Raw genomic sequence first — 22,592 nt, 5'->3', positions numbered from 1 at the left:
CATTTGAGCCACACTTAGTCTTTTTGCTTGTTATTTTGGGGATAGGATCTCACATTTATGCCCAGGCCAGCCTGGACTATGATTCCCCCCATTTATGATTTCCATATGGCTGGGATGACAGGCATGTGCCACCACACCCAGATATTTGTTGGGATGGGGTCTCACTAACTTTTTCCCTAGGCTGGCCTTGAACTGAAATCCTCCTGATCTCCACCTCCCGAATAGCTGGGATTACAAGCATAAGCCACTGCACTGGCCTTTAGAGTTACTTTTATTTATTTTTTTAGCTTTTATTTATTTTGGTGGGACTGGGGTTTGAACTCAGGGCTTTGCGCTTGCAAAGCAGATGCTCTACCGCTTGAGCCACACCTCCAGTTCATTTTGCTATGGTTATTTTGGAGATGGGGTCTCATGAAATGTTTGCTTGGGCTGGCCTCAAACTGTGATCCTCCCTATCTCAGTCTGCCTAGTAGCTAGGATTACAGAGTGAGCCACAAATGCCTGGCTAGAGTTATTTTTTGATTATTGATTGCCAGTCCTCCTCAGCCCTCCAGTAGTCTGTCTCAAGTTGTAGGATACTGGTGGTGTGATTTTCAATAAATCGTCTCTTTTGGTTTGACTCTTGACAGGTACTAGAGGCACAGAGAAGGCATCAGAAGGAGAAGTCTGGTATCATACCTACCTCACCAACACCCTACACTTACAACAAGGTAGGGGAAAAGATATTTATCTTTGCCCTGCCAGTATAGCCTCTCTCCTCCTTGTGAGGTATTTGTGAGATAAGAAGCAGCCAGGCATGTAGGAAATTATTTAGAATCCAAGTTTTTATGTGATAAAATAAAGTTCTCTTCTATTTATCTTTTCAGCAGGAACCAAGGGAACCTGTTAAGTTATTTATTTGGCTGGTTGAAAAGTCCACTGGCCACATTAAAAGGACATAATTGTATTGTTTTTGAGGTGGAAGCTGAAGCTAGAGAATACTCTGTGGGAATTTATGGTACCATTCTTTCTTGCCTCATAAAATACCCAATTTGAACATGTCTTGTACATATTCCAAATGCTCCTAAATGTTACTTGGTACTATCACACACAGTTACTCACTTGTAGCCCACATATCAAGCACTTCTGTTTTAAAGCACAGGAGGTTTAGGGCCTCTGGTCGTGGAGTTGCTAAATAGATCAGAAAAAAAAATGATGCTACTTGGGGATTTGAGGCTAGAAATGGGTGACAGAGAAGGAACTGAGGATGGCAAAAAGATGGGAGAACCGCTCTGGCTCTTCAGCTGTGTGATGTTGGTTAGGTCATTTAGTTTATTTACTCTAGTATAACTTGCCTCATCTGTAAAGTGAGGGACTTGAACTTGGTCATTTTGAAAAACCCTTTCTTCTCTATAATTTCACAGTAATTTTCTGGAGCATGTGTCAAACATCCATTAGAATAATGCCAGAACGTGAGCGAGAGTGCTTGAGACACCCATTTTCTAGTCCCTTCTCCCCAATCAACACATAGGTGTGGTATGAGGTCCCAGTGGCAGGGTCACTGGGCTGCCCTTCTCAGGTAGATACCTCTTTTGTCCCACAATTCAAGAAGCCTCTGCAGACCCATTTGCTATTGGAGCTGCATTTAACTAAAACAGGGGTCCTTTATTGGTAATCATGCAGCAATTACAGGTCATGTAGACACCTAAATACCTACAGAGATGGTAGCTGGTGAAAATATCTCCCCCCCAGAATACTGTAAAGTCTTGCATGTGAGCTGAATCTTTTGTGTCCAAAGGAATGCTTTCCATACCTTCTGTCCCTTCCAGTTTCTTTCTCTGATTCGTTTCAAACTGCTTTAGGCCTTTTTGAAATGGCTTATGCTGTTATGGGGTCAGCTTACATATTGTCTTAGCTGCTTTTTTCTGTGCCCTCAACTCTGCCTAGGTTGACACAGTGTATGTTTCACAGCTAGCTGACTTGTACCTTTTATTTCTCTGGCTGGAAGCAAAGTGTTCTACCACTGTACCCAGAGGTACTGCGTGGGCCTAAGCAGTGAGAATAAAAGTGACTATTTATCCCAGACTGGCACCTTAATAGTGTGCATATATGTAGTATTGGTAGAATATAAAAATAGGAAGAACCAGGCACCAGTGGCTCACATCAGTAATCCTAGCTACTCCAGAGGCAGCAATGAGGTGAACCACAGTTTGAAGCCAGCCTGGGCAAATAGTTCTGGAGATCCTACCTCAAAAATACCCAAAACAAAAAAGGACTGATGGTAGAGTGCCTACCTACCAAGCGTGAGGCTCTGAGTTTAAACACCATTCCCACCAAAAAAATAAAAAAAAGAAAGAAAGAAAGGTTAGGTCTCCTAAGATGTTCTGAAACTATTCTAATCTCTGTTGAGTGATTCCTGGAAGTATCAACCTGTGTACATGAAGGTCCCCAGGCTTTATATGAGGCTCTGTCTCTGCTGTGAGTGACTGTTCCCCTTTTTGTTTTCAGAGCTGTGATTTATGGTCCCTGGGCGTCATTATCTATGTGATGCTGTGTGGATACCCTCCTTTTTACTCCAAACACCACAGCCGGACTATCCCAAAGGACATGAGGAGAAAGATCATGACAGGCAGTTTTGAGTTCCCAGAAGAAGAATGGAGCCAGATCTCAGAGATGGCCAAAGATGTTGTGAGGAAGTGAGTCCCTGGACTGCTGGGTGGGAAGGCCAAGAAGGTCTTGAGAAGATGGAGCCGAGGAGATGTTGGGTAGAGAAGTTACCTGTTTCCCTGACAGGCTTCATCCTATTTTTATGTCACAGGAATCTTATCCCTGAAGCCAGAGGGAAGATTTCTCAGTGTCAACACCTCAGCAAAATGGAGCTTTTCTCCCTTCTGTTGCACCCCTAGACTTAGTCCCCAGGATTGTGAACCCAGACCTTCTGTAGCCATTCGCTGTGGGTATTAATTCAGGTCCCTAAATGGCAGGCTTCCTGCTTTGCCTTTTCTTAAATGAAAAGCCAGTCACTGGGGGGAAACCTGATGGCAGGATACTGAATTTGGGTGCTGACATGACAGCGACATGTTTAGCTTTTCACTGGATGCTGTCATAGTGTGTGGCTGTGTCAGGCTTGGAGCCCACTCTCCAGCCTTCCCACTGCTAGTTGCATTACTGCTTAATGTAGTTACACATACATTAAGCTGGGAAGATTTATAAGAACTAGGGCTAGTGACAGGATGAAAGAAGTGGACACTCGTTGGTAGCAGGTGGATTGACAAAAGCATACCTAAATTTAAGGTCTGTTTGCTTTTTCTGACCACCCATGTGGAAAACTTGGATATATGGGGATTTGGGTACTCTTCTGGTATTTCCACTGCTTGGTCCTTACCGAGCAGTTTATCCTTTTTTGGTTTCTTCATCTGGTGGTGGTACAGGATGAAGGTAAGTGAAAAGGACACAGTACTCAGACTATTTTCTGACAGTGCAGCCATTTCTTTTGGATTGATTACTCCCTTTCAGAAGTGAACTTGTGCTGTTGGTCAGGAAATCTATGTTCTGTAAAGAGGAACTATTTTCTAAAACATAAAAGTAAAAAATTTTAGGAAGGTGGTGGCAATGTTTAAATCCCCATCTGTCTTCACATGCTACTTCCATGCTGTATGGCCAGCTCTTTAACAAAACCTCCATGTTGCCAGACATTGATGGCTCACACTTGTAATCCTAGCTTCTTGGGAGGCTGAGGGCAAAAGGATCATGCTTTGAGGCCAACCCAGTCAAATAGTTCCTGAGACCCCCATCTCCAAAATAACCAGAACAAAATGAACTGAAGGGTGGCTGAAGGTGTAGAGCACCTGCTTTGCAAGTGCAAAGCCCTGAGTTCAAACCCCAGTCCCACTAAAACAAGAACAAAACTTTAGTGCTCTCTCAGTGGCTCTCTGCCAGTTCTTTATGGAGTGTATTTCCTACAGCAACCCTGGTTAGCTTCTTCTGGTTTTTGGGTTCTTTTCTAAATAATCCTTGCTTTAGAATTGTGAAGCTGTTTGTTTAAAATGATTCAGAAGGTTGCAGATAATCTGAAAGGACAGTTAGGCCTGTTGTCCTGACTATGACATTTGGGATGTGAGGATATATACTTGGAAGGAGACAATGCGGCAAAGAGCCCAGGGGATGTGCTTAAGTGAGTGAGGAATTGTGTCATCATGGTTAAAAAGCAGATGGTGCAGAAGCAGTATGTTAGGCTTAGAAGGAAGTGCTATCCCATCTCAGAGACTTGAGTTTCAGGTTTTGAATGTCACTGAAGTAAAGAAAGATTCGTGTCCTGCCATACACATGATCACATCTAGGTTTATCATGGGACGCAACTTGCTTTTTTCAAAACTGCACGACCAATTTCAAATCCATTATCAGAAACCGAGAAACCTCAGTATGGAGATTTAAGATCTCAGGAACTGTTAGGCTTGTAAGATTATCTTCTTAAGCCCTATAACGTAGTCTCAAGTATCACTAGATTAAGACTTTTTGTACCAGTTTTATATGATATTGTCCAGTACACCTCAAGCAACAGTACTCTTACAAATGACTGGGGATTAGAATCCCACTCATGACCTGCAGGTAGAAGGTACAGGCATGCAGGAGTTGGTGAAAAGTCAGAAGCCAGGGCAAACTGGAGCCCGACCTGGGAACTTCCTGTGCTTTCTGGGGCATCCATGCATGGAAGCCCAGTTGGTGTTTTCTCCACAGGCTCCTAAAGGTCAAACCAGAGGAAAGACTCACCATTGAGGGAGTGCTGGACCACCCGTGGCTCAACTCGACTGAGGCCCTGGACAATGTTCTACCTTCTGCCCAACTGATGATGGATAAGGTTTGAATGCTACTTATTTTGTTGGCTGAAACGGCTGTGTTGAGAAGGAAAGTTGGGGCATGACTCAATTAGAAGGGTAGAGTAGAAAGAGTGGAGAGTATGCTGTCTTTCCCGGGAGAACATCCCTTGTTTTCTGAAAATCAGGAACTGAAATAAAGAACTTACTTCCATAAAAAACCAGATCAAGTCCTGGTAAATATGCAATATGGGAATGCTCAAAGGAATATCCTCTATATTTGTGCCATGGATTTGGGGGCCCATAGCCGTGTAAGATGCCCTCCTCCAAGGTGTTTAAAAAAGACTGGTTAGTAAGGCAAGGCCAATACACACAAAGCAAAAAGGTAACATTTTAGACATCAGAACTTTGCATGGTAAACTTTTGTAAATGCTATGGGAATTCAGAAAAAAAAAAAAAAGAACATCTCCAAAGGGTGTGTAATTTGTCCAGTGAAAAGGCAAGAACTCTCACACTTACTCTCTACTGTATAAATGCTTCTAAGTTCTTTCATAGGTTCAGCCATGAGCTATTTTTAATGATTTTTTTTTTTTTTTTTTTTTTGTGGTACTGGGGTTTGAACTCAGGGTCTCACACTTACAAGGCACACACTCTACTATTTGAGCCGCTCCACCACATGAGCTATTCTTGAGGAATTTGAATAGATGGTATAAATGTTTGTATGGAATAAACAGCATAAACAAAAAAATTAAGAGACCAAAGTGTATCAGTGGGAAAAACAATCTGGCCTCATTAATGGGAAGTCAGTGAGCTAAGTGTGGCAGAGCTGAGCTTTGCAAGAGACAGAGGGGTTGAAGACTAAGTGGCATGCAGAAATGTACCATAGATTTTTTGTCACTGGGAATGTATTTAGGGATGGCCAGTCAGATTTTCCGATCAGCCAACCTATGACTCCTGCAGTGAGCTAGAAGCTGAGGGGTGATTCTGGGAAAAGGGAAATAAAGATGGGTGAAAAGGCTCAATATCTATGAAGTAAAATTTCTAATTTTTTGTGACTGAGGAGATCTAAAGAGATAGTGGCTAGCCTACCTGGTGATACTATTGCCAAGCAGGAAAACCAGGAAGGACCCTGGTTTGGCTAAAATGGAGTCTTGTAGGCTTTAGATGCTGTTTTGAGGTAGCAGGGACATTGAAATGAAGGAGACAAATAGTATGAAAGAAGAATGTGGCTGAGAAACCAAGGCAGTGATATCTACTTGAATATTACCAGCTTCAAAGGCATAGGGTTGGAGTGTGACAATAAATGAATAGGAAAAAAGAATGCTAAGTTTAGCTGGAGCATGGGAGAAAAAGGAGAGCTGTAAGGAAAAAATTCTGTCATCTCTTTGATTTGCAGGTGGTTGGCTTCTCAGCTTAAATATGCCCAGTTGTCCAGAAATGGTTTGGTCAGTCCAAAGTCCAAAAGGATAGCTTGTTCCTGGTTGTCAGCTACATGGAGGTGACAGGATGGCATTTCTCAACATCTTGGAACTAAGATAACATTGCCTTCTGGAGTTACTTAAAAACCAGTACACAGTGAAGCCAGGTCTGGACATGCAATTCTTAGTGAGAAAGAATGGTCCCCACGCCTAGAAGATGACAGTATTCCTATTTCTAAAGACATGCTTTCGTGGTGTTGATGGTCAGTTTTGGCCTGTATACAGATGTGAATGGCATCCATTTAAAGCTCTGCCCAGGGGTGAGATGGATTCGAGGTTGTAGCCCAGGCTGGCTATGAGTACATGATGCCCTTATTAAATGAGCTCAAACTCTCCTGATCTGACTGTGTTCTAAGTAACTACTTTCTTAAAGTTGTCAGATTTTGTTGTTAGAGTTCAGAGACTACAAAGGTGTCAAAATAAAAAACAAAAAAGTTCCTGTCTTTCTCTTGCCACAGTCTTATCCCTCCAAGATGAGGTGTTCTGTGGCTTAATGGATGATATACCCTCCCTGGTGTTTTTCTAGGCACACCTGCACACACAGTTTGTCCTCTTTTAAATTAAAAACATGGATCATATCATCCGGCCTGTTATTTGGCTTTCAACCTTGGTTTGCCCATGGTGAGAGTACACTTTGGTCGTAAAGGCTCAGACTTCAAGAATACCAGACTCCATGGCTAGGCATAATGGCTCATGCCTAGAATCCTAGCTACTTGGGAGACAGAGATAGGAGGATGGTAGTTTGAGGCCAGCTTGGGCAAAAAGTTAGTGAGACACTATCTCAAAACACAAGCTGGGTATGTTGGTACATGCCTTCAATTCTAGCTACTTGGGAGGGAGAGATAGGAGGATCACTGGTTGAGTTCTGCCTGGGCAAAAGTGCAAGAACCTAACTAAAGCAAAAAGGACTGGGGGCATGGTTCAAGTGGTACAGTGCTTACCTCATATGCACAGGGTCCTGAGTTCAAATCCAAGTTACCCCCCCCCCCAAAAATTCAGACTCCATGACTGTTCTTTTTCATTGTAAGCTAATTGACTAGTTTATTAGGGTGTGGCCTCAGTTAATGAGGACCCACTCCTTAGGCTTAGCCATGCTCATCTTAGCCATGTTCAGGGTTCTGAGCCACCAAGGCTGAAGTGACTGCCACACTGTGGGGCAGTGAGTAATAAACACCAGTCTGCGAGATTTCTTGGGCAGCAGCTGCCAGCCTTTCCCTGCCTTCACATTATTGTCATTAGTGACTATAGGCACGAGCTTGAATTTCTATGCCCACTGCAGGGAATAAGGGCTAGCCTTTGGTTGGCCTAGTGTTTCTGGGCCCTAATAATGCAGGAGGAAATTCCTCTGCCTTATCAAAATTTGTATACCATCAGTCTAAGAATGAAATTGTCTTCTGAAGACTTTAGGTTTTTCCTTTCTGCTTTCTAAGGTTGGCTTTTTAGATGCTCAGCAGTGAATGTGAAAAATGGGTGACAAAGCTGGACACAGTGGTACACAGCCCTAGTTCCAGCACTCAAGAGATTAAGGCAGGAGAATCACTTGAGTCCAAGGGTTCAAGGATAGCCTGGGCAACATAGTGAGACCTTATCTCAAAACAAAAGTAACTAATGTCAGTGTTTACACCCAGGCCGTGGTTGCAGGAATCCAGCAGGCTCACGCAGAGCAGCTAGCCAACATGAGAATCCAGGACCTAAAAGTCAGCCTCAAACCCCTGCACTCGGTCAACAACCCCATTCTGAGGAAGAGGAAGTTACTTGGGTAACTGAGCTTACTTCTTCATTTCTTCATGGCTGGCATGGTTGAGTTCTGGATGCTAAAATCTCAGCCAGGGGTCTGTCCTTTTTCTGCCTCTTCAGAGGGTAGAGAGGATAAGCTCTTTACATGGCATCAGAAGTTGGACACTCTCTGGTTATTTATCTGGAAAGTCTTTTATCTTGTGTTTAGTTAATAATCCAGAGTTGGGTTCTGAGGTCTTACCTTATCATTACCTCTCCCCCACACTTTTAAAGCACCAAGCCAAAGGATGGTGTTTATATCCACGACCATGAGAATGGAGCTGAGGATTCAAATGTTGCCTTGGAAAAACTTCGAGATGTGATTGCTCAGTGTATCCTCCCCCAGGCTGGTAAAGGTCACGCCATTTACTAATGCTCTGTATATGTACGTATGTGTGCATGCAGATGGGTGTGTGCACATGTCAAAAAGGAGTGTTTAATTTGGTACTGTATGTTTCATCTTTTGTGTTATAAGAATAAAAAATACATTGTATAAATTAGTCTGTGTCCACTAAAAAGAGCGGACAGCACAAATTCAGAAATGTAAGTCCTATGTCTCCTTTGGTTTTCTGTGAAAGCTTAGTTTAGGCTTAACTGCCAGTGTTGGGTATACCATGTAATTTTGTGTTTTCTAAGTTTCACAATGAGGGCAGAGAGTAGAGGATGGAAAATGAAAATATGGACAGGGTCAGGACTAGATTACAGTCTATAAACATCATTTCCAGTGCAACACTGCCTTTAGCTTATGAATATAAAAAGAACACCGCCCTTGTTTGGAACTAGCTCCTTCTGCTATTTGTGTCACAGGCAAAATGACTTAGACATAGCTCCTAGGAGGTGAGAACTTTCTTTCCGTATCTTCTCTTTCCATGGAGAGGGTTGATGTGAGTGGCTATTCTCAACTAAGGATGAAATGTTTCGTATATTAGGCCAGGAAATATTGGGTTAACCTGTCTTCCTAGACTACTTGCCTTTTAAGAGAATTCATGTAACGTGTCTCAGATAGCCTTTTAAAAAACAAGGAATGAGCTTAGGAGAAACAAAGTAGTACAGTCAGCCACGTTCTTCTTCCCACTCTTGGTTTTAGGTTGGCCAAGTACTTTTGCTCAATGTCTCTGACTGGGACTATGAGAGCATTTGTGTGAAGATGGAAAATCAGAAGAGCTCAGAGATCAGAAACAGTCCACATGTAATGGAGGGACTAGCAGTAAAGCCAGTGTTAGAAGTATTACACATTTAGTCATCATTTCTCAACTAGCTGGACATCATTTCCTTCCATCACTGACATAAGCTGCTACAGGAAATGCAACTTTCTCTTCATCCTTACCAACAGGAGAGAATGAAGATGAGAAACTGAATGAAGTAATGCAGGAAGCCTGGAAGTATAACCGAGAATGCAAACTCCTAAGGGATACTCTGCAGAGCTTCAGCTGGAATGGTAGGAACCTTAATTACTCCTTTCCTCAAAAATGCAGAGAAGTGATTATGTTTGGAACATGTATGATCAATTTGGAGCTCTTTTCAGATGAAGTGAGGCTAGTGGGGGTGGGGTTAGTTCTATGTTATCTGCCCAGTTGTATCTGCATACCTGGTCCTTTCACTTGTGTTCCAGCATTCAAGTGAATTATGTATTGCAGATTGAACATTAGGAAGTTTCTCCCACATACCTGGTCTGTTCACCAGGTCATTAAGGAGCAACACATGCTGAAGTGGGGAAAGAGGATAAGATGTCAGGAAGTTCACCCTAATGGTCTGTTTAGCTTAGAGAAGAGCCCTTCACTGAAGACTAGAAGGCTTACTAAATCTGCTGCTGATTGAATTTCTTCCCCCAAGTAAAAAAGGTAGAAAGGTGTATTTCCTTTTTTTAAAAAAAAAAACTGGCATTTTTAAACTGATTTTTATATTGTCATTCCAGGTCAGCAAACTACATTAGACAAGTTCCAGGATGCCCAGGGAAGGGAGCACATTTTTTTACTTGCCTGGCTTGTTTCTTGGGTATGCCATAAGAAATCTGAGGTGCTAGCCTAGCCGTTCCCATAGTTGGAACATACTAACTTCCTTGGGATTTAAAAAAAAATTTTTAATTTGAAATATATCATCAGTATAGAAAAGTAATCACAAATAAAGTGTGTACCTTCACTGAATTTTCACAAAGTGAATACTCCTCTGTACAAAATCTAGGTTATAGAGTAGAACAAGTGTGGTCTTTCAGTCATTCCCTGCTTCCACTCTCGGGTACTCACAGTTCTGATTTCTAGCAATATAGATTAGTTTTGCCTAGTTTTGTATTTTATGTAAACAGGATCAGACGGGTCTCTTCTTTTGTGTCTGGTTTCTTGTAGTCAACATTGTATTTGTGAGTTCCATCTATGTTGTGTGTAGATTCATTCTCACTATATGAATATGTATTTCTCCATTCTACTAATGAATAGACAGTCGGGTTGTTTCTAGATTCTGGTAATTAAGGGCTTCTGGACTGGAGGTGTGGCTCAAGCAGTAGAGTACTTGCTTTTTGTGCGCCTGTTTTACAAGCTCAAAGCCCTGAATTCAAATCCTAGTCCCAGCAAAAAAAAAAAAATTTAAGTTTTAAAACCTGGTGGAGTGGCTCAAACGGTAAGAGTGCCTGCCTAGCAAGCTTGAAGCCCTAATTTCAAAAACAAAAAAAAGAAAGAAAGAAAAGGGCTTCTGTGTGCACTCTTGTGATGTCTTGCTGATACTGTGTACTTTTTATATGTCTATCTATAAGTTAGAGTCCCCCAATTGTAAACTGTCTACTCAAGTTTGTGGCCCACTTTGCTACTGAGTTGAGGCTTTCCTAAAATGTGTAGGGGTTCTTTATATGTTCTGGATATGAGTCCCTTTTCAGACATATACATTACAGAGATCTTTTTGTAGTTCGATTTTTGTGCTGTTGTAGTGAAGTTTGGATTTTTATTGCCAGGTTAATAGAACTGCTCAATAGCTAGCTGAAAAATGGGGGATCTGAATTGCATTTGGGGGGGTGGTTCTTCTATTTGTGAGGGTAAATTTAAGACTGGTAAGGTGTACCTTATTGGGTTCTTGTCAAGAGTCCATCATGTCTCAATCAGTTTGAGAACTGACCTTGTTCTTTCTTGGATTTCAGGTCATGGATTCACAGATAAAGTAGATCGACTAAAACTGGCAGAAATTGTGAAGCAAGTAATAGAAGAGCAAACCACTTCCCATGAATCCCAATAATAACAGCTTCAAACTTTGTTTTTTAAGAATTTGAAAAATTATTCCTTAATGTATAAAGTAATTTTTATGTAAATTAATAAATCATTAATTCATTTCCACATTGCTTAAGTTGCTATATAAACAGGATTAGTGCAGTTACTGTTTGTTTTAAGAAAAGCTCAATTTTTAGAGACATACTATTAATTTAGGACTGTTCAGTCATATTTAAGATAATAGATGGTACTGTCAAATAGGATTGTTTTATTTATAATAAAGGATTCAAAAACTACTTGCCAGAGGTAGAGAAAGGACCAATTATCCTGGTCTTTCTGCTTAGTAAATAGTTGAATCAATTACTGTAGAATGTCATTCATATGACCTGTGTGTGTTTACTTTCTGCACCACTGATAGATTAGCTCTGGAGCCAAGAAATTATTGTAGATCAGTCATTGCAGACTGCCTGCTGGAATTCACAGGATGCACACTTGCAGACCTGGGAAGCCAATTCCTGTGGTGGAAGAAGCAGGGAGGTGCACCCTTATCTATTTCTCTTGCCTTCACCAGAGAAAAGTGCCAGCCTTTCCTTTTTGTCATATTTGTTTAAGGGGCATCAGTGTGTTTCTTGAATCTAATAGCACTTGCTTTGGGGTTTATTCTTTACATGTACAAACAGAGCATCCCTTTTCCCTTCCCTGAGGTTTCCACTTTGTCCTCTCCCTTCCCCCACAGCCCTCACCAGTTCCATCACTTCGTATTTCCTCCTCCAACCCCTTTCTTGGACAATTTTCCTGGAAGTTAGATATAATAGAAACTAGAGTAGCATCTAAAATGGTTCAGTTTTTTTTGCCCCTTTCCTCCATAATGTTTTTGCCTGATTAATATTGGCCTCCTCTGTGCTGTATTTACTTTCTGACCCTATTGACTCTCTGGTTCTGACCCAGAGAGCAGCTGTTTGAGTGAAAAATAAGGTTGTTGTACATATGGGCCTAAACAAGCTGTTTTTATTGTTGTTTTCTAAAGCAGTCTTTGGTGTATACCTGTGTTGATAAATAGGAGCACTAACAGGCAAACTCCAACTCACGGGACAGGGTGAGAGACTGGGTAATTGAAGTTATTTGGTTTTATGCCACCACATTCTCGTTAATCAAAATTGATCCCACAGAATTCATGTGTTTTCTAATGTCTCTATTTTGTGGCGTATGTCTTCAGGGTGACATTTGGTTAGTATTTCTCATATGCATGGGACATACTGTGGGAATATACAATAAAAACACAAAGTATCTTTTAAAATTACCTTATTACACAGATTCCCTTGGACAGTTTGCAATTCAAGGTATTTTTTTTTTAACAATTCAAGTAATATATTTTAAACTAGCAGTCAAGGAAAAGCTGCCTAATTATATCATGGGCCCCCATCTTTTCAAAAGACCATTGTTCTGACTTAATTAGCATGAATTAAAACAGTCTTAAAACAACAGAGCACATTCCCATTAGGATAAATTAGCCCCAGTTAAGGCAGTAAAGAATTCCCAAGAGGAAAATGTGTCACCGTTTTCCACCTGCACTGCATCTCCTGCTCAAAGGGCTTGCCCCAGCTGGGAGCCTTCCCTGGAAGGGGAGAGGGTGAGCCGCCCAGGGGGGTGAATAGAACCATGGCCAGGGATGGCATGCAGTGGCCTGCACAGCACTTTCCTCTTGCTCATTCAGGTCTGCGTGAGTATTTCAGTTTACTGTTGGTAGGACAGGATTGTTAGCTGAAAATGCTGCTTCTTTCTCAGGATTGGGGAGGAGGTTGGGCTTTGGGCAGGGAAGACCTGGCTTTGCCATTTAAAGGCAGGTGACTCACCACGCCTTTCATCTCTCAGCCTCAACTTCCTCATCTGTAAAGAGGCACACACTCAATGGTACCACCTTACAGGGGCAATACTCAGTCAACACTGAACATTGTTACCAGCATAAGCAAGTCTCTCTCTGCTCATTAGCAAGGATGCCCACCCCCTTCCACCCCCCGCCCCCATTGGGATGCCTCCAACAGTAGTTTTCATTTCAGCTGGCTTCTCTCTCTCCTTGAACTCTGTAAAAATCTGCTTTATTAATCAGGATTCAAAATCAGGTTTAAAACCTGAGCAATATAAATATGTTTATGTTTTAGCCTTTCTTAATTTACTTATAATTTTTCTTCCCTAAGTGGAAAAGGTCAGACAGTGGGGTGAATAGCCAGTCTCTGCAATGTCCAAGTAATTTCATTTCACACTAAACATGTTATCAAGGTATTTTTTGAGGTAAGGATCCACTAATCTTAGGTGACAGATAACTCTTACAAATGGAAACTGTGCAAGGAGAACTGAGTACTTTCTCAAATAGCAAAATCTAAGAATTAGGCAGCAGAGAAAAACAAATTTTTAAAAAATTTACTAAACAGAAAACTTAGTTGTGAGTTGAATTAAGGGCCTGTTCAGTTTTTTAGTGAAATGCAGTCTTACAGCTCACGTCTTGTAACACGGAAAACTCTGCGCTTATTTCTGTATCCTCTGACTACTTCGGGAATTTCTCTCTTAGGTCAGAGATTCAGTAGTCCTTGGGGAGAGGAAGGCACTAATTACCTTTGTTATTCTTCTCTAGAGAAATCTTCTGCCATACTCAGCCTACCATAACCTCCGAAATTTATTATTTGGTTGTCTTCTAAAGACTCAGTATGATTTTTTTCTTCAGTTGGTGAATTTTAGGTGTGCTGTAAAAGGATATCCAAGACGATAATTACTTGTAATCTGAACATCAGCTGCCCTTGTCTCCGTCACTTCAGGAGCCTGAATTCACATGATCCCCAAAGTGACAGTGTGTCCACACATGTCCAGATGAACACTGTGTTGGACATCTGTGAGAACCCTGAGGATGCTCCAGCTGTCATAACTCAAAAGTGGGTCAGTAACTCCCACAAGGCTCAACACTGTTTGGCATTCAAAGCGGAGTTTTGTTTGTACATCCTTAGGCCAGTAGTAAATTTTGCTTTAACATATGCATCAGGTTTGCTAATAAGGCAAAATTCATGCATAACTGGATGTGAAACCGTATCTTTCCTGAATTTTGCCACCTGTCTCTCTAACACTGATACCTGTGGAAACTTAACATTGTAGGAACAGTTCTTGAAAAGCAGCAGGTTACAATCTCCAGTTTCGCACGATTTGGTAACTCCCTGCTTATTAAAACCATTACTTGTCACTCAGATACCTTTAGAATTTATAATAGTTATATATCTGCTTAGTGCAAAGCAACATATGTCTTTATGGCTACTATTACTAGGAGATCGTAGAAATTTATTTTGAAACATCTAGATAGGAGAACTTCTTTTTTAAAAGTTTATGTTGCTTGCATTCAGATGAGAAAGAAAGCAAGTTGAAGGAATAGTAGGTATTGGTGAGAGAAGTTAAAGATTTAAATCAGATCTGTGTGTCTGGATATGTGCACATATGTATTTCTTAAAGAAAATGTGTTTCAATTTGAGAATTGGAAAATTGGGTATTTCATTTTAATTATGTATTTTTTTTAACCTAAAAAGAGTGTTCTTCCATTATTGATTCTTGATTGTTTTATCTCATCAAATGATTTAAGCTAAATTTGCCTTACTTGTTTTGGTTATGACACATGGAAAGACCTAAAACTCTTTGAAAATTTCCAAAATATAATTTGAAGAGGCTTTGGTCTTACATAAAGCTATAAGAAGAAAAGAAATCTGGCTGGAAATCATTTCACCTTTATTGCTGCAAATTTTTAATAGGTTTATGATGTGACAGTTTGAATTTTCTTGGTAGATGCTAACGAAATATTTTACTATCTGTAGAAGGAATGAAGTATTATTAACTGAGGATAGATAATGAATCAATATATTCTCAGGGTGATATCTGAGATCTTATTAAACCATCCAATTCCTTTTTGAATTAGGAAGGGCCATTTTCCCATTTTTCAAGTGTGACCTAGTTTGAGTCGTACCTGTTTTTAAAGCTTTTATGCTGTGGATATTTGACTTCATATAAAATTATATTTTTGAAGGTGAAAGATGTAGAATTTTACTATAGTTACTTAGAATACACAGGAGAATGAATGGGCAAGGAATCAATAGATAGCCTTCTTTTTCCTTTTAAATTTATAGTGCTAGATATACCAAAGAAATTAACATTAAAACTAAATCTTATCCAAGAATTTGTAGTCTGAGCTAGGAGGATTAAAAGTTTGAAGCAAGTTTGGGCTACATATTGAAATCCTGTCTCAAAAAACCAAGACCTGGGCATGTAGCTCGGTAACAGAGCGCCTGCCTAGCATGCACAAGGCCTGGGGTCCCATCCCCAGCACTGCAAAATACAAACAAGCAAAGAAACACAAACAAACACAACTACCAAAACCAAAAACAAACTCAAGGACTTCCACAGACCTTCCAGTTGAATTTTAGTATAAAAGTGAAATAAATTCAGAGTTCCTAAGGAGCATATTTTTATTTTCTTGATATGGTAAGTACAGACCTGATAAATGAGACTTTATTTTTACCCTATATTTTGTTTTATGTTGAGGCAGATACGATGAATTGAACTTTGATCCTGGTCTCTTACATACTTCCATGGTGAAAATAAAGTGACTTCATTTAACATTTAGGTATGTGCCTTAGAAAATTTCTTGGTAGAGAAGAATTTTGTATAAAACTAGATATAAAATGTCTAACCTCATTTACTATTAAAAAAGTAGGGAAAACTTGGACATCACCATACAATTTTTTTTGAATTAAAGAAAAAAAATAGACACTGACTAAAGTTGAACTGACAAATCATACCCTGAATACTGTAAAAATGAGGAAAAGTGGCACGGGGCAACAGAGAAATGTATGTCCTGACAAAATTTCAGTACCTTCTCCCAGATTCCCTGCCAGAATGGTGAGTTTAAAAGAATGAGCAGATTAACAAATATGAGTAGTTTGACCTGGGGAAGATAAAGTATGAGTAACAGTACTGGCTGAATCACTACAGACTTACTACTTGTCATCTCTCCAGGAACATCAGAGGGTCTTAGCCAAGAAACAAAACTGTTACTGTTAAAAGGAATTCCTGTACTATAGGTACTACTGAAGGCCAGGTGAGAAGTAAAAATAGAGACAGAGCCTTAAAGGCCACAGGATTCAGAGTTTGACATAAGGTGACTAGCACAAATCTGAGGATAATCCCGAGTATCAGAAGATCTGTTTGTCAGACAGAGGTGTGACTGATAGGCATAGGCCCTGCATGATTAGATGACTCATTTGGGCCACATCAGAGCTGGTATCACTGAGACACTTGGCCTCCACCTTGACTTCATTATGGAAAAGGCAAATGGTCTTAGAAAAATCTAAGATAATATTTCAGTTTTAGGGTCCCCTGAAGTGCAACCTGAGCCTGGGGCTAGTGCCAGGACATTTATGTCAGGTTGGTAACCATGTTCCTCTTAGGGATACATATACCTAAGAAAAGGAGGAATCTGGAAACAGGTCAGAAAAAGAAATGTCCAGTATCATGGGAATACCACTGAGGAACAGCTCTATCCTGAAAACCAAGAAGAAGGTATTTCCCGAAGAGTTTTACACTACAAATTCAATCCACCTGCAAATCCTCTTGGTTCAATCTTCAACACACATCCACAATGTGACCTCTCACCAGCACCTGCAACAATCCTGTGCCATGCAAGTGACCATCAACTCTGGCCAGGACACCTGCAGAAGTCATTAACTGGTCTCTACCTTCTGTTCTGGCTCCCCAAGCAGCCTATTCTCCAACCAGTAGGCAAAGTGAGTATTTTAAAATGTGAGCCAGGTCACTGACAAACTAGGTTGAGGGGTCCGCACAGCAGACTGAACGTGCTCATGTAATTTCACAATGGAGAGTCACACACTGGGGACTTGTAGTAGACTGATGCATGGAAGGGAATAACAGCCTTGTTCTAGCAGAATAAATATACCGAGGACAGGCAAATCAGAAGAAAGAGGAGATAGATACAACACATACCAAAGAAACACAAACTCCTGAGAGACCAGGAGGAACAATTATATGACACAAATTATACAAAACAGAAGAAATGGATTAAACTCTAGACACTTAACCATCTGCCAAAGCTAAACCTTGAGGAAACAGAAAAATCTGAACAGACTAACACATGGGATGTAGACTGGTCAATAATAGAAAGTCTCCCATCAAGGAAAGTCCAATACCTGATGGCTTCACTGATGGATTTTTTTAATATGGCATGCTTCACAAATTTGTATGTCAACCTTGCAGAGGATGGCTAATCTCTGTATCGTTGCCAAAGTGAGCACTTCACTAATGAATTTTACCAGTCATTCACAGAAAAACTGATTTCATTCCTTCTTAAACTCTTCCCAAACAAACTGAACAGGAAGTAAAACTTCCAAAAACATTTTATGAGGCCATACCATTGTCCTAATGCCAAAGCCACATAAGGACATCAAAGTTAAAGAAACCCACAGGCCAATATCCATGATGAACATAGATATAATAATCTTCAACAAAATACTACCAAACCAAATTGAAAGGCTCATTCACCATGATCAAGTATGATTTATCCCTGGGAGCAAGGCTGGTTCAACCTACACAAGTTGATAAATGTGATATGCCACATTAATAGAATGAAACATATAAAAACCATATAATCATGATCAAGATTGTTAAAAAACAAAATTTGGTCCTTTTAACAGATGCTGAAAAGACAAATGATAAAATACAATAACAATATATTCTACAAAATGCAGTGGTATACATATGTTTGCTTCTCTCTGTGTCTGATCTGTGATGATCTGTGCTCCTGGAGAGCACCTGTGACACTTCATCCCCTTTGTGTCCTTTTATTCATTTTTTGGGGGGAGTTGGGGGGCAGAAGTAGGTTTGAACTCAGGGCTTCACACTTACAAAGCAGGTGTTCTACACGTGAGCCACCCTCCAGCCTATCTTGCTCTGGTGATTTTGGAGATGGGGTCCATGGTGGCCCAGGCTCACCATGAGCTGCAATCATCCTGCTCTCAGCCTCCCAAGTCGCTAGGATTACAGGATGAGGCTGTTCTTGGCAACATTTCCCTGAAGACTCTCAAAGAAGAAAGGACAAGGAGAAGGAGGAGGGATAAAACTCCTGAACAATACAGGCATGAAGAACAAGGGCACAGCTAAGTAATATCTTACTTATGATGAACAGCTGAAAGCTTAAAAGTATATGGCCACTCTTGCCCTTCTATTCAACACAGTACTAGAAGTCCAGGTCAGAGCAATTGGACAAGAGAAAGAAACAAAGGGCATCCTAATCAGGAAGAAGTTAAGTTGTCTCTGCACTCAACATCATCTTAGGTACAGAAAATCCTGAACACTCCATCAAAAAACAAACCAAACTGTTATAACTTATAAATGAATCCATTAAAGTTGTAGGGTGCAAAACAATTTACAAGACTAGTAGCATTCTACACACTAACCACAAACTGTGAAAGGATACGGTTACAATCCCCTTTACAACAACCATAAGGAAAGTAAGATACCTAAAAAAGTACTGCACGAAGGAGGGGCAAGATCTGTACATGGAAAACTATGAAAGGCTGACAAAAGAAACTGAAGACACATGGGCTGGAGCTGGGGCTAAGTGGCAGACACTCTGCCTAGCAGGTGTGAAGCCCTGAGTTCAAACCCCAGATCTGCCAAAAAAAAAGTTAAACAAAAATCCCTGAGAAGAAATTGAAGACACAAATGAAAGGCTATCCCATGACCATCTAGAGGTTCAACGAAATCACTATGAACATTTCAAGGACATTTTTCACATTAACAGGAAAAAAATCTCAAATTCAGACTCAGACACAAAAAGTACAAATAGCAAAAGCCATCTGGAGCACAATGAACAAGGCTGAAGGCATTATGCGGCTACAGAAAGCGAACAGCATGGAACTGGCATTAAAAGGCTACAGAGATAAACAGAATAGAGAGCTCAGAAATAAATCCACACGTTTATGTTCAACTAATTTTCAACAAACGTGCCAAGAACACACCAGGGGGAAAGGAAGTCTCTTCAGTAAATCGTGTAGGAAAACTGGATATCCACATGGAGAAGAGTAAATAATTCGTCTCCCATTATATACAAAAATCAACTGAAAAGGATTAAAATTTAAATGGGACCTAGGACTATAACACTATTATAAAAACAGAGAGAAGGTTCTACAACATTGGCTTTATAAAAACACAGGAGCAAGAGCAAAACTGATAGATGGGATTACATCAAACTGTGCAGTTCAAGGTACTGATTGCTTGTTCAGAATTGTGGTTACACAACTCTTGTGGTTTATTTTGTTTGTCTGGTTTGTGATGACCTTGGTTTTTTAGACAGGGTCTCGGCAGGTAGCCAGGTTGGCCTGGAACTCATGATTCTCCTTCCTCGGCCTCCGGCAGTAAGTGCTGGAATTACAGGTGTTTACCCCACCACATCCAGTTTAGCGCTTCTTTTTTTTAAAGTTCCCTGAATCTTTTTTAAAAAAATAAACATTTTAGCCAGGTATGGTGGTTCAAGCCTATAATCCTAGCTATGTGTGGGTGCGTGGGAGGGTAGATATGAGGAAGATTGCAGTATGAGGCCAGTCTGAGTAAGAAGTTTGCAAGATCTCATCTCAACCAATTTCTGGGTGTGGTGATATGCAACTGTAATCCCCCACTAATGAGGGAAGTATAAATAGGAGGATTATTGTCCAAGTGGGCTCAGGCAAAATGCAAAACCCTATCTCAAAAATAACCAACACAAAAACGGCTAGCAGAGTACCTCAAGTGGTAGCGTGCCTGCCTAGCAAGCATGTGGCCCTTAGTTCAGCCTTTAGTAACACTAAACCTGAAAAGCAAACAATAAAAACAAAACACAATTTTTCACCATTTTTAAAAGTATTACGAGCTAGGGATGCAACTCAATGATAGAGTGCTTGGCTAACGTGTGGCTGGTTTGATGCCAGCACCACCAAAAAGAAGACAATCTTAAACCAGACATTAGGAGATGAAGAATGGACACAGGACGGTGTACACTTTTCAAAGACATTCATTATGAAACAAGGCAAGATTTGGATGGCTACTGGAGAGTGATGTGGGCCAAAAGGAACGGTGTTATTAGGAAAGCTACTACAGCATACAGGGATGTTGGTCCAATAGACAAACATGTTATAGACATGAAAAGACAATTAGAAAAGGGAGGTCCACAGCTGGGGTGTGGCCTAAAGAGTAGAGCTCTTCCCTCTTCCCTACCAACTGTGAAGTCCAGAGTTCAATACCCAAACAGAAAAAAAAAAAAAAAAAGCCAGGGCTCATGGCTCACAATGCAATGCCAGCTACTTGAAGGTGGAGATCAGGAGGATCGAGGTTCAAAGCCAGGTAGGGCAAAAAGTACAATGGACTCCCTCCTCCCCCTACATCTCAACAGGAAAAAAGAAGGGCGTGGTGGGACACTCCTGTCATCCCAGCTACATGAAACATGTAAATAGGAGGCTCACGGTTCAGGTGAGCCTCCAAAAAATGTGTGAAACCCTATCCCAAAAATAACCAAGGCAAAAAGGGTTGGGGGTGTGGCCAAGTGGAAGAGCACCTGATTAGCAAGAGTGAGGCCCTGAGTTCAAACCACCAGTACTTCCGGAAGGGAAAAAAAAACAAAAAAAGGGTAAATTTCATGAGAAACAAAAATCCAGGGGATCCACATGTAAGAGAATGGACTGCCTTTACCTAGGGCCATGGACAATTCACTCGGTGTAACTGGAGGAAAATTTAGATACAGGCAGACTCATCTGGGGGCTACACAAATGGAAGTGATCTGTTCGTTGCTACCAATTCTTTTTCAGTGACATGAGGCAAGAATAATTTAGTGAGTGAACTGACCACCAAGAGGTAGTAGGGGGTAAATTTGGATATTATAAATGTGTATTAGTCAGCATGTGAGTTTTTCCCGAAGACCTTTTTAGCCACCAGGGTAGGCACAAGCAAGTAGAAACAAATGCTATACAACAGACAAAACGCTGTGCCACTTGTACCTAGGGGTCACTTATTCATTCAAAACAAAGTTCTTGTCCACCTGCTGTTGGACAAACATTCTTCTGACCCAGGGGATGGGGTGGCAGGGTCAGGATGAGCAAGTGGAAGTGGTCCCTGCAAACATGGACATTATATCCCAACAAGGGAGAGACACAGGACACATAGGTTTGAGCAGACATAGTCTGGCTGGGTATGGTGGCATGTGTCTATAATCTCACCACTTGAGAGGCTGAGGCAGGAGGACCCAAAATTTGAGGCCAGCCTGGGCTACACAGAGAGACCCTATCTCAAACCAAACAAAACAAAACAACTCCAAAGATACATATAATCTTAGCATACCAGTGAGTCTGGGTCACTCTTAGGAAGTGTGGTTCGGAGATGACAACCAATGTGACCGTGGTAATCACTTGTAAGAGGAGGACAATGGTCAGCATCTTGTATACGCACTTTTGGCCAGTGTGAGAAACAGAATTTGGCCTTGGCTCTGTGGTGCGAGAGAGAGTGCATTGGGCTTCTAGACAGAGATAAAATTTGAGAGACTGAATTTTGATGATGTGGGAAAAAATGACTATTGTCCTTTCCCCAGCGGGGGTCTATGTTGGGGCGCACGGTAGTCACCTCATTAGCGTGACCTACTAGACTGGTCTTCAAATGCATACACATACAATGCCTCATTGAGTGGGAAAGACTACCCTGGGTTAGGATGCCCAGGTGCCACAGAGCCAGGGGTTTAAAAGAGGAAATGGGTAATGGAGTGTGCCCACCAAAGTTATCTCCTAGCCCCTGGTCTGGAACATTTGGAGTTAGCTGAGCAACGGACGACTGGAAGGGTGGGGTACGTGTGGGGGAGGGGTGTTCCGTGTGGTCCCGTTGAGGACGGAGTAGAAATTTTTGTCCTCTCTCAAGGTACAGTCCTGAGTTACAGAGTTGCGGTCCTTCGTGGTACACCCCTCCGCCATGTCAAAAGGGCTTTAGTGACAGAGCACCTGAGCTGATGCTGAAAGAGGAAGTCACCAGAATGGAAACTGTGTGAAAGATATCGGAGAGATCAGAAACACTAGGATAAGACCCAGGCCGAAAGCTAATCTTTCAGAGGTGAGACGGGACCACCATCTATTCACCCGGCATAGATCTAGGGCTGATGCCTGGGTCTGAGGGCTCCGTGCCACGGACAGTGCTGCTGATGGACACAGGCCCCAAAGCAGCAACTGATTCACTAGGGCCATGTCAGTGATGGCCTCAGTGAGACACTTGGTCTCCTTCCTGTGCTTTCTACAGAAACTCCA

At 41.3% G+C, this 22,592-nt stretch overlaps 1 protein-coding gene across 6 annotated transcripts in view; it reads left to right on the top strand.

Annotated features, from left to right (window-relative positions):
* Positions 1–11,364, top strand: part of Mapkapk5 (MAPK activated protein kinase 5) — a 43,968-nt gene extending 32,604 nt beyond the window's left edge. The window contains exons 8-15 of one of the 6 annotated variants that reach the window (XM_074061191.1): positions 630–710; positions 2,488–2,675; positions 4,717–4,837; positions 7,900–8,030; positions 8,282–8,397; positions 9,381–9,485; positions 9,963–10,042; positions 11,172–11,364. In XM_074061191.1, the coding sequence (XP_073917292.1) occupies positions 630–710; positions 2,488–2,675; positions 4,717–4,837; positions 7,900–8,030; positions 8,282–8,397; positions 9,381–9,485; positions 9,963–10,042; positions 11,172–11,195 (846 nt within the window). In that variant the 3' untranslated portion in view covers positions 11,196–11,364. Of the gene's footprint in view, positions 1–629; positions 711–2,487; positions 2,676–4,716; positions 4,838–7,899; positions 8,031–8,281; positions 8,404–9,380; positions 9,486–9,962; positions 10,043–11,171 lie in introns of all 6 variants that reach the window. The other 5 variants (XM_074061190.1, XM_074061192.1, XM_020177908.2 and 2 more) reach the window with 5 other exon arrangements.
* The last annotated feature ends 11,228 nt before the right edge of the window (positions 11,365–22,592 follow it).

Source organism: Castor canadensis, chromosome 18 (assembly GCF_047511655.1).
Source record: "Castor canadensis chromosome 18, mCasCan1.hap1v2, whole genome shotgun sequence".
NCBI classification, from domain to species: domain Eukaryota; kingdom Metazoa; phylum Chordata; class Mammalia; order Rodentia; family Castoridae; genus Castor; species Castor canadensis.
This window is presented reverse-complemented; position numbering and strand designations above follow the sequence as displayed.